The 12,434-nt window shown below is 34.8% G+C and overlaps 3 protein-coding genes across 3 annotated transcripts; 2 read left to right on the forward strand and 1 right to left on the reverse strand.

The window, feature by feature from the left end:
- Nucleotides 1-2,806: 2,806 nt before the first annotated feature.
- On the forward strand, nt 2,807-5,327 carry LOC105129544 (protein RMD5 homolog A-like). The gene is made up of 2 exons (XM_011031658.1): nt 2,807-2,987; nt 3,665-5,327. The coding sequence occupies exon 2, from the start codon at nt 3,934-3,936 to the stop codon at nt 5,095-5,097; it is 1,164 nt and encodes a 387-aa protein (XP_011029960.1). The 5' UTR covers nt 2,807-2,987; nt 3,665-3,933; the 3' UTR covers nt 5,098-5,327.
- A 901-nt stretch (nt 5,328-6,228) lies between these two features.
- LOC105129545 (21 kDa protein) lies at nt 6,229-7,049 on the forward strand. Its single transcript, XM_011031659.1, has one exon. The coding sequence runs from the start codon at nt 6,302-6,304 to the stop codon at nt 6,908-6,910; it is 609 nt and encodes a 202-aa protein (XP_011029961.1). The 5' UTR covers nt 6,229-6,301; the 3' UTR covers nt 6,911-7,049.
- A 4,198-nt stretch (nt 7,050-11,247) lies between these two features.
- On the reverse strand, nt 11,248-12,200 carry LOC105129546 (21 kDa protein-like). Its single transcript, XM_011031660.1, has one exon. It carries the CDS (start codon nt 12,114-12,116, stop codon nt 11,520-11,522), a length of 597 nt encoding a protein of 198 aa, XP_011029962.1. The 5' UTR covers nt 12,117-12,200; the 3' UTR covers nt 11,248-11,519.
- Between the last annotated feature and the right edge of the window lie 234 nt (nt 12,201-12,434).

Consider the following 12,434-nt stretch of genomic DNA (forward strand, 5'->3'; position numbering starts at 1 on the left):
TTCAATCTTCTTTCACAAGTGACATCCAATTTCAGTGCATGTGAATCACCACCGCCCCTGTCTCGTCTTTCCCAATCGGTTTCTGTTACCAATCAATAATTCAAGGAACTGTGACCCCCTGCCCACAGGTTCACAGTTCCTTGCAATTGTGGGCACATTATCTTTAAAATAGTTTATATTAGGAACTTTTTCCTACCATCCCACACACCGCCCCTATCTCGTCTTTCCCTATCGGTTTCTGTTACCAATCAATAATTCAAGGAACCGTGACCCATTGCCCCACAGGTTCACAGTTCCTTACAATTGTAGGGCACAGTATCTTTAAAAAAGTTTAGGAACTTTTTCCTACCATCCCACACACACCATCCCTCAATACCAATTCTACAGTTACGGCATCTTCAGCAGGTGCGAAATACAAGGTATCCCGACTTATGTTACAAGACACTGTCAGGTTGTGCTAATACCATTCAAGATAAACGTACACAATTAGCCAATGCATCCCTATTCGAGACCGTAAAATGCGCAGAATCGACGTTAAACATGGTGAAAAGGTTATTGGAAAGGCACGAGTTAAGGCCTAGAGAAGCTGGTGCCATAAAAGATTGTGTTGAAACCATTAAATACTCGGTTGATGAGCTTCAGGAGTCATTGCTAGCAGTGAGTGAACTTGAAGGCCCAGATTTTTGAAATGGAAATGAGCAACATACAGTTATTGGAAAGGCACGAGTTAAAGGCCTAGAGAAGCTGGTGCCATAAAGGATTGTGTTGAAACCATTAAATACTTGGTTGATGAGCTTCAGGAGTCATTGCTAGCAGTGAGTGAACTTGAAGGCCCAGATTTTTGAAATGGAAATGAGCAACATACAAATGTGGGTAAGTGCTGCCTTGACAGATGAAGATACATGAAAATGGATGGCTTTGCTGGAAAAGCTATAAATGGGAAAATTACACTACAAGGAGCTACATTGCCACAGTTGCTCGGTTAACAAGCAATGCATTGACTCTCTTTAACAGACTAAATTAGTCACCTCTACCAAACTTAATTAGCCACAAGTTAATTAATCCTCTTCTCTGTTGTGTTTCATTGTGAAATAGTTCTGTGTAAAGGAAATCCATGAATTGGTTGGCCTATCAATTTGGTTGGGTGATATTTTCCAGTTTGTTTGTTACCCAAACATAAATGGTTGGTTCTGCTGTAGTTCGAATTAATTAATAATCATTTTCCCTCATTATCTGCTTTATTTGCAAGTTCCATGGTATAAATGTAGTCCATTAATTAATTTGGTGTTATTTTCCAGTTTGTTTGTTCCCCAAACATAAATGGTTGGTTCTGCTATAGTTCGAATTAATTAATAATCATTTCCCCTCATTCTCTGCTCTATTTGGAAAGTTCCATGGTATAAATGTAGTCCATTAATTAATTAGGTAATTGAGATTATAAATAGGGATCACAATGGGTATTTAAAGGTTGAGTTTCTATTACTATATCTGATGAAGCAAGAAAAGAAAAAATCCTCATGACAAATATCGAGATTAAAGACGCTTTCTATTAGCTAATATGATTGGATCCGAAGGATTTGATGAGCTCAGTGATACTTGCAAGAAAAATATTTGGATATTTTTGTTAATATAATATTTATACAGATAACAAGAAAATCAGACCAGTTTACGTATATAATGACTAATCTTTACGGTCCACTAAATATTTTACAAGCCAAATGAGTAAGTAAGGCACCACGGAGGTAACAAACATATACAATAAAACTCGAACTCAAGCGCAAAAAAAAAAAAATAAACCCCTTCCACTACTAAGTTAGAACCTTACTTGCTAGGCTTATTTTTCAGGACACTTGTTGTTTGGGGTTGCCTCTAGCTCTCAAATAAAGGATGCTTGTCCTTCCAAGTGTCCCAGCTTGACAAAAAGCATACCCAAATCAAATTTTAATATATTTAATTATTTATGAAATTGCATATTTGAGAAAACGTTGAAATTTATTTTTTTATTTTCTTTCAGAATTACTCTTTTGAATTTATTTCGTCCATAAAAGTTTCCCAATGTTTCAAAATAACGTGACGTATGATCGAGAATTATTCCTTTCAATAAGGTCGTAGAATCAAAATTGATGGCCTTCCTGGAAACCCATTAAGGCTAACCAAGATCAATTATCCCAAGCATCAGAAACATTCTGGAAAAAATAATACAGGCCTCTGGCGCAGAGTATCAATTTAGTCGATCTATATTATAGATTTGCTAAATTAATTGAATTTATATTAAAATATTTGAAATAATATTATTTTAATTTTTTTATAAAAAAATTATTTAAAAAATTTAAAAATTCTTAAAATTGAGCCAATTAGTTTTTATTTAAATTTGATAAAGTAAACTAGATCAATAGTTAATCTACAAGTTATTAAAGTTTAGTCTATTCAAAATTTACGCTGATTTAAAAAAAATTATATTTAATTAACTTTTAAATCAAACATAATTAACGTATAAAATTATAATAAAAAATAATAATGGTTATGAGCTAATTTTAATAGATATAGTTCAATTGTTTAGATTCTAAATTTATTTATTAAAAATTATCAATTTGAATTTTATAAATTTTAAAGTTATTAAAAATTTATATAATTATTAATTTTAAAATTCATAAAATAAATTAAGATACAGATAATCTAGCTCAGAAAACATCACAATCAAATAATAATGATGATAATAATAATTATGAGTAAAGGATCCTCTAGCAAATAATAATAACAATATAGGGACCGATAAGTGAAACTCATGGTAAATGTTTAGACTAATATGTAGTTTTCCCTGAAAGAAATTGCAAAATAACCGATTTGATCTGAAGAAGAGATCAGATATTAATTCTATCATCTGCCCCCTATTTCAACTCCAACAGCCGCCGAACCCGCCAACTACCTCCTTCCCGCCTCCGACCAAACTTCTCAAAATCTAACACCCAACCCACCAGCATCCCAAGGTATGTCTCTCTCCCTCTCCCTTCCTCTTCCTTTTCTTTAACGTTATTCATTTTGGTTTTGTCTTTTACGATTTTCTTGGACCTCGCTGAATGTTCACTCTTGCAAAAATGGTTGATATTTTTGCGATTAAGGCAGAACCCAGTTTCTTATTGTTCTTGTTTCACTGCTATAGTGAGTTTTTTTTTGGGTTCTTGATTTTTTTCATGAAATTGCTCAACTACCTTCAAAGTTTGATTTTTTCTTTTTAATAAAGTTATGTAGAAGGTGCAAGTGGATTTTTGTTCGTTCGATTTTACTGTTCCTTTATTTTTTTTCACTAAATTATCCTGGAAAATTTATGAATTAATGTAAATGGATTGATTTATATATTATGTTGTGTGTACAATGATGGATTAGTGACAGGATTTTGCAATTGATTGATAGCAATTAAGTATCGGAATTTTTGTAGTTTATTAAGAAAATCCATTGAAAAAACATTCGTAATGGTAAATCTAGCAATGGAATTATGAAATACGTTGCAAATACTTTTGAGTGTTGAGGTTTTTTGCAACGGACTGAAGCTGTTTTGCAATCTGCTTTTAAATAGAATTTGCGATGGAGTTCTACTAATTTGAAATTGATAATCGCTGTTTCTTGTAGATGAAAATAAATTATTCTTTACTTTCATTTCTTGCAGAAGCAGCAAGTACTAATGTAATACTCTTCTCCACGTTTTGATACTTCAAACTCGAGTTTTTTCTTGTTTGAAAGGTATTGGAATTTTGGTTTGAAGATAATACCAATTAAGTTGAAGATTGTATATTGGGAGAGGTTAATTTGTGTTGCTAGGGTCATGGAGTTGTTTGCAATCAAAAGTGGTGATGAGCTTCCCTTTTCTGACACCTTCTTATAGGGGCTTCACATAACTATTTCTAAGCTTAAACTGGTGAGACCGTGAGGTGAAAAATGGATCTAAATCCCATCAAGGACGCATTTGATCATGTTGTAAAGAAGCAAAAGATGTCTGGTTCTAAAACACAAGAAGTTGTTGACCAGATGATGCAAGATATTGAGAAGTCATTGGAAATTATGAAGGTGGAACAATCTGGTTCTGAAGTGGACTTTAAAAATGTCCTTGGTGAACTTAAGAAAAAGTTGCAAGAAAGTGCTCCACTTGGTCAGATGGAAGGCACTCAGAAGGAACTGAATATAGCCCTGAGCAAGTACCCAAAGCAGCTTGAGAAATCTTTCAACCCAGATATATCCAAGGCTTATAGAAACATTGATTTTGATGCTCACACTGTTAACCAAGTAATTGCAGGCCATTTCTATCGGCAAGGCCTGTTTGATGTTGGTGACTGCCTTGTAAATGAGGCCAAGGAACCAGAATCTACTGCTGATATGAAATCTCTTTTCTCAGAAATGTATCTGATACTTGAAGCTATGAAGAACCGAAATCTAGAGCCTGCACTAAACTGGGCTGCTGCCAATTCCAATAAGCTCAAAGAAAACAGGTCAGACCTGCTGCTGAAACTTCATTGTTTACAGTTTGTGGAAATACTGCAAGGTGGAAGTAGAAGCAAAGCTCTTTCATATGTCAGAACTCACATTTCTCCCTTTGGTTCCAGCCATTTTTCTGAAATCCAGAAGCTTATGTCCTGTCTCCTGTGGTCTGGAAGGCTTCATCAATCTCCTTATTCTGATTTACTATCGCCCACAAATTGGAATGTGGTTGCCGAGGATCTTACAAGGCAGTTTTGCAATCTCTTGGGGCAGTCTTTTGAAAGCCCATTGAGTGTGACAATAGCAGCAGGGTTCCAGGGTCTGCCACCTCTTTTGAAGTTTATGACTGTGATGGCAGGGAAGAAACATGAGTGGCGGTCAATGAAACAGTTACCAGTGCCAGTGCCAGTGGAGTTGGGTAGGGAATTTCAGTTCCATTCCATCTTTGTATGCCCTGTTTCCAAGGAACAATCAACTGAGGAAAACCCTCCTATGTTAATGTCATGCAGCCATGTGCTATGCAAGCAGTCTATCGACAAGATGTCAAAGAACGGCTCAAAAACCTTTAAATGCCCTTACTGCCCATCTGACATCGAATCAACACAGTGTAAGCAGTTGCATTTCTGATGTGTACCCTGACTTGTACATTAATTTGTATTAAACTCTCTCATGAACTGAATGAAATGGTGTAGAACTGGTGGTGGTGTCTTGTGTAGTGTAGCCAGGGGGTTATGATGGTGGCCAAGCTGGTCAGTCATGTACTGTTTCTCTATGCATTTGTTGTAAATAGACATTCTTTGGATTTTATTGTTGGGTGTGGAAAGCAAGTTTCACGAGCTATTGCTTTCTTATGCATATGGTTACTGCTTGTAAACGTCCTCATCACTTCTGTCGAGCCTTCGGCCTGCAAGGCTGTCTCTCAAGCTGGGAAAGTTCGAGGACTCAGGTTTGGTAGATCAAAGCGGTATGGTTCGTTATGTTGTATCCCGGATAGCATATTTTCTTGTTTTTGTTATTATAGAGCTGGAAATGGGTATTTCAGCTCGCAGGTCGAAGCAGGTGGCCCTGGCAGTCACCCTCCCTCATGCTGCTCCTCTTTTCATTCCGGTCGTTCTTTTTCACCCCAACAAAATAAGAAACACATCAAAATTACAACTATTGTTTTTTATTAAAAAATCAAAATCACAGTGTTTAATGGTCATCTTAATATTTTATATGTGGAATATTAATTTTACTCCATTTAAATTAAGAATTTATGAAAAAGTCATATCATTAACTCAAAAAAACATTTATACCTATAAGCAAGTTTTCTCTTCTTTTTATTTATTTTTTCATTTGAATTTATTATGTTATGTAACGTATAATGCTTCATTCAAGTTTTATAAGTCAATTAAGTAGCTGATAAATTCAAGGATTGCATGAGACCTTGCGTGTTAGGACCATTTATCATTGTGCTATGCTGGTGGTGAATTCAGTTTTTGTTTCTTAATCAACAATAAAAAAAAAAATTAGGGCAAATCAGAAACTATTTCTAGACTATAAATAAAACTATTTCTTCAGTTTTCTTTTTTAAATTATCAATTAACTTCAAGTAGCTTGCAACCTATGGCTACCATATCATATTCATGCATGTGCAATCTCATATTTCATGGGTTATGGCCACCTTGCGTCCCTTATTTAAATTCCTCCTGAATTCTTGAATAATTTTATATATGCTACAGCATTATCCATGACTTGAACTTGCGTACATGTACAATTTTTCCTATAAATTGGATTCATCTCACACTTATCAATGCAAAATTGAGATTGAGAGATAAGAGAAAGAGAAGCCATGGCAGCTAAAATCACTTCAAGCTCAAGCTCATTCAATGTTCTAGCCTTGCTTCTTACTTTGCTTCTATGCGTATCAACAGATTTGCAGCTTTCCTTGGCAGATACGACCAGCAAAACTTACACAAATTACCTGCAGACAGCTTGCAATTCTACCACATATCCACAACTTTGCTTCAAGTCCCTCTCTTCTTACACCTCTACCATCAAAACCAATGACCTCAAACTATGCAGAACAGCGTTAACTGTGACCCTAAAAGCTGCTAGCAACACATCATCCTTAGTAAAGGCTCTATCAAAGCAAAAGGGCTTAAGCAAGACTGAAGCTGGTATTATTAAAGATTGCATTGAGGTAATCGGAGACTCCATCGATGAGCTCAACCAGTCGTTGAAGGCCTTAGGCAGCCTAAAAGGTTCCGATATTGAATTTCAGATTGCTAATATAAAAACATGGATAAGTGCCGCGATAACGGATGAGGATACCTGCACAGAAGGATTTGAAGAGAGGAATATAACTGATGAAGTGATGATCAAGATCAGGAAGAGTATAGTGAATGTTACCAGGCTGACAAGCAATGCGTTAGCACTTATCAATAAACTAATTTACTAGCTACTTCTTCTTTTTCCCCCCTTTCTTCTTATATATGTTGAACAATTATATATTTGTATACACAGGTTCTTCAATTCTGATGCACTCTTACACGTACCGAAATGTTTCTTATGTGATAATCACCTTTTAATTTTGATTCCAATTATGCAACATCACATTTCTGTGCATCTTTTTTTTTTATTTGTTGATGAGCTAGTTTGGTGCTATCGAGTTACACGTACCGAAATGTTTCTTATATGATAATCACCTTTTAATTTTGATTCCATTTATGCAACATCACATTTCTGTGCATCTCTGTTTTTGTTGATGAGCTAGTTTGGTGCTATCGATGTCTAATGCAGGCATGGCCTGTGCTTGTAGTCACAGAAACTGAGATTTCAGTGGAGAAAATCGTGGATAGGGCATCCTCCAAGGCATATCCAGCTTGGTTTAGGAATTAGAAATTACTTAGAAATGGCTTAAAATTAACTCTTAACCTCATCATGAACTCGCTAGTTCCCAAAAAACAGAAACTGCTGCCATCACGCCTGGTGCTACAATAATTTGAGCAATGATCAGCACCGCAGGTGAGGTGCTCAACAATTGGAAAGAAGCCAACGGCAAGAAAGCTCATATTCAAATTAGTGAGAAGCAATTGAGAATTTCTATACTGATATGGCATCTGGCTTGAATTGTTCTCATGTGTTTGATCAATTGAAACTTGAGAGGCTTGAGCCATGTTTCTTGATTCGTGTAATTTTAAGATTTGGTTCCTCTGTACGTAGTAAGTGATTTCCTTTCTTTAAATATAAATGTGCGTGTGCGTGTGCTTGTATTTCCTCATTGTTGTGTTAAACCATTAATTTTTCAATTTTTTTATTTTATTTTTATATGAAAACGTATCCTCTTGTAATTTCATCATTGAATCGCATGCTTCATATATATATATATATAAAACATTTGACCCAAAATAGCTTGATAACTAAAATTAAGAAAAAATATATATTAGGGAGTTATTTGTTGCTGAGCGGTAATTAAGAGGGCTTCTCCAGCAATAATTAGCAACCTAATTGAGCTCTCAAAAAGTCTCAAGAAAGAACCTTGAAATATACCCACTATGTCATGATTAGTGATCATGACCACCGAAAACACTACAAATTAATTCAACACATCATGTATTTTTGGTTGACACAATAGGAGTGCACATGGGAAAATATATCCGCTCTAGAAATCGTGATTCATAATCTCAAAATCAAATCGATTCCCACTTAGGCCTATGATTTTGATCTCTTAATTTTGGGAAATTAATTCTTTCTTTTTTTGCTTAAATTAAACTTTGAATTAAGAGATTAAGAGGGCAATTAGCGATTAGGTTTTATAAGGATTTTCCTTCTTAGGAATGTTTAGATTCGATGATGCCAGTTCATGTTTTCTGGATCCTGCAAGCCATTTTTATAAATTCTCTACAAAAGCATCTTATAATCCTATGTCCACGTGACATGTCACCTTGTAAATCAACTAAGATTAATTATGTGCGTATTTGATATCTTGACTTATTGATCTTGACAAGGAATCCCTTACCTAATGTCTAGATTCAATTTTTTTTTTTTTTTGTGTATGTTTGTTACATTCATGATGTTTTATTTATTTACCAAGTTTATATGATGTTCAATAAATTTAAAAATTAATTATAATACATGTAAATTAATCCAGATATCCAAGATTAATTATTTGCATTGAGTTAGTTATAGGAATTGAGAATAGAAAATTAAAGAATGGAAAAATATTTTCCACTTCATTCTCAATCAAATGGATGATCGAAATGATATAAGCACCACATTATCAAACGCTTCTTTATAAGATTGATTGGTAGTTTCCGAGCTATTCAAATCAGCTTTACAAAAAAGTCAAAGTATATATATATATATATATGGATAATGCGTACATCAACTTTACAATATTTCTTCATGTTCCCATCTCAAAATAAGTTTTCTTTTCGTAGAAAAACAAGAAAGTCCTCATGAGTTATGGGTGCCCATGTTAATGGTTAGAATTGAAGTTGGATTTGGAAATTTAGGGTATTCTCCATTATTGCTGAGAAAAACATCAATAACAAACTGGTCATGAAGAGACATTTTTACCTTGTACTCCACAGACTCTATTTGTTTGCGTCATGCGTGGTATGATGCAGAGCACTTTGTGTTTTATTATAACTATAAATTTAAGAATATTTAATTAATCAAGACATGTCACCGGAGTTTTGGATGAATCCTATTAAAAAAAAATACAATTTATAGCTTTTTATAAATCTATCTTTTCAAATCATAATGTACACATGCTTAGACTTGTTTTCTCCCTTTTACTACCTCCCTTGATCCCAAAATAATTTATTTGATAGAAAAGGGCCAAATTCTTTAAGGAAATTGATTGTTTTGATAATGATTTCTCATTTTACTTTTATAGTTATATTTTTTTTCAATCTCAAAATAGTTTATCTGACAAAAAAAAAACACAATTTTCAAGGAATTAAAAAATATATTGGTTGTTTTGATTATCATTTCTCATTTCACTTTTACCTACAGTAATGTTTTTAAAATGGTCATTTAAATTGGGATTGGCAAAAAAAAAGATGGAAAGGAAATCATTACAAGAATGAATGAATATTATTTTTCAGTGGCACAAAAGAGATCTCTAGAAAAAGATAATTTCATTATGGAAAGGAAAGAATGCCATGGCTTTCAAGTACTTTAATATAAAATTTTTTTTTTTTTTTTAGATTAACATGGGTGTCTGGGCAGTTTGCGCGCACCACGACTAATCTCACGGGCCCTGAAATTACCGACCATGTAAGCCTCAGTGGCCATCATTTTATTATTGTTAGTAATAATAGTTTAAAAGTAATCTCATCGATCTTAGTGCATACAACATTTCAGTTATACTGAAAATATTTTTTTTGTTAATCAATTTTTTTAATAATAAAAAACAAAATTTAAAAATAATTTTAAATTAAAATCCAAAATAAATTGAAAAACAATACGCAGTGGACAATAACAAACTTTGAATTGGCATGTCATCAAATCAACATATTTTATTGAATTATGTTTAATGACTATTTTTGGATACCTCTTTAAATATATTGTTAAAATATGAGCTGAGAGCACTTGTTTGATAGAGTCCGTAGATATTATATTTTAAGATGTTTTTTTATTTAAAAATGTTTTAAAATAATATATTTTTTATTTTTTAAAATTTATGTTAAATATAAACATATTTAAAAAAATACTAAAAATCCAAAAAAATAAATTTCAAGAAAAAATAATTTTAAAATTTAGATAGACGATATTTTAGCCAGCCACAATTTAGGTTGGAAACCGATCCATCTTTGAACAAAATTATTTGCCCAGTACATCAAGCAACTTTTTTTTTTTTAAGACTCCAAGTAAGGATTTGTTTTGATAAGTTCATGAATACCTATTAAAAACTCAAATAGAAAAAGAAATCGGTCTTCATATTTGAAAGCTGCCTGAAAGGAAGACTGATGACCAGGCATAAATTGTGGGCACGTACACGCGTTTCTTGCGCAGAGGCCAAGAAGAACATAAAAAAAAGGACGTGGCTAAACTTTACCCTTTCTTTTTATTTTTTCTTATAAAGACAACAATTCTGGGAGCAAAATCCAAGCAGCCTGATTAGAGAATGGCTGTATGGGGTCGAATGTCAATCAGGCTGGTCCCATTTGCTAATTTTTCAAGATATCCATGTGCCCCATCTCCCGTTGTCTCCGGCAGGTTCACATGCCATGCCACCGCCGCATTCAATTCCGCAGATTTCAGTAATTTATTTAAAGAAATATATGTTTGTTTATGTTCGTCTTCATTGCTTCTTTCCATTCTGCAGAAGACAAGATCCTTCACGTGGTAGTGGTCACTAAAGAGTCCCCACTGAAGTCCTCTTTGTCTGCTCTCAGCATTGAGCTTTCACACCCTTCAATGCCGTCCACTGTTTTTCCATGATTATTGAATCCAGCGCCTGATATTTCTGGGGTCCATGCAGCCATGTTTGCTTTCAAGGGCCAGGTCTTTGGGGCCTGTGCTCCCCTTCAATCAAGGGATTATACTTTCCTTAAAACGCATCATCTAGCAACAGAAGTGGAAAATGGTATTGAAATGAACTGTTTTTTTTCCTAAAGTAGGTATTGATTTGAACACAACTAGCGGTGCGTGATAGTGTGAACTGGGGCCATGTTACCTGTAATTATGATTCTTTTCTTGGATTATCTGTTAACTTTTTCTTCTTAATCTTTACCTCAGTTATAATGCTGTCGATCGTATAACAATTGATTAATAAGAGTCAATTATGAAAATTGCTGTTCTTGATTGTATGCAAGCACCTATCAACAATCATTTGATACCGAAGAGGCAAATAAAAATGCCTTCATAAACCATGGAACACACACACACACACACACACATGTATATTTAAGGATAAAAGGTCCAAAAGCTACATCACTCAAAATTCTTTATGATACATAAACAGTAAAACCAAGGCTCAACAAGAGGTAACCCAGATCGTTTTCAAGAAGCTTGGCCAAGAAAAAGGACTCCAATGGCCAGTAGCAGCAGCTACTTAATTAGTACTTGGAAGCGAACTTGTTAATCAAAGCAAGTGCATTGCTAGTCACCCTTTCAACATGAACAAACCTTGTCTTTATTGAATTCTTTATCCTTCCATTCAAAGCCTTGCCAGCGAAACCATCAACACAAGTGTTTTCATCAGTCAATCCAGCACTAATCCAGGTCTGAACATTACTGATATGCCATTGAAAATCCGAACCCTTAGATGACCCCATGTTCTTCAACTCCTTAACTGACTTAACAAGCCTGTCCACGGTATCATCAATCTCTTCAAAACAATCCTTTATCGCTGCCTTTTCTCTGGGCTTAACTCCCTTGAACTTCGTCAACTTGTAGACAAATGTCTTGGTGGACTGAGCTTTGTCTACGCTCACAGCCAAGGCCGTCTGAATTAGCTGGCGTGGACTTTGGTTGATTGAAGTGGCATAAAGGGAGAGGGATTCGACACACAAGGCAGGGTATTTTGTGGCGGTGCATGAGGCCTTGATGAAATTTGTAGCGCTTGCACTTGAACTTGCGGTGCTAGCAGAAGTTGCAGTGCCAGCAATGTACAAAATTGAGAGTAGCAGCAAGACAAGGCTAGATTTCGCCATGTTAGACAAGAAAATTGGATCTCCTTTGGGTTGGAGAGTGGCTTGGAGAGTTGGTGTTGAGAGAGCTAGTGTTGAGGGTCTGAATTTATAGAGGGGTGATGGAGAGACAAGTCTGAACGCCTTGATGATGGATTTAGTGCCCAGTGCTGAGTGCTACCTTGCGCTGGGGGCGTTGGGGTGTATTCGGTGTACGGAATACAGACAGTATATCCAACTGCCATGTAGGTGTAAAAGAATGAAAAGTAAAAGATAAGAGCAAATGTCTTTATGACGTACCGGCAAGTGCTTGGATACTCACTTTAGACACTCGCTTTCTTT

Source organism: Populus euphratica, unplaced genomic scaffold (genome assembly GCF_000495115.2).
Source record: "Populus euphratica unplaced genomic scaffold, PopEup_1.0 scaffold16.1, whole genome shotgun sequence".
In the NCBI taxonomy this organism is placed as follows: domain Eukaryota; kingdom Viridiplantae; phylum Streptophyta; class Magnoliopsida; order Malpighiales; family Salicaceae; genus Populus; species Populus euphratica.

Bases quoted from the DNA above. Each gene is read 5' to 3' on its own strand.
- LOC105129544 (XM_011031658.1), top strand. From the start codon at position 3,934: ATGGATCTAAATCCCATCAAGGACGCATTTGATCATGTTGTAAAGAAG.
- LOC105129545 (XM_011031659.1), top strand. From the start codon at position 6,302: ATGGCAGCTAAAATCACTTCAAGCTCAAGCTCATTCAATGTTCTAGCC.
- LOC105129546 (XM_011031660.1), bottom strand. From the start codon at position 12,116: ATGGCGAAATCTAGCCTTGTCTTGCTGCTACTCTCAATTTTGTACATT.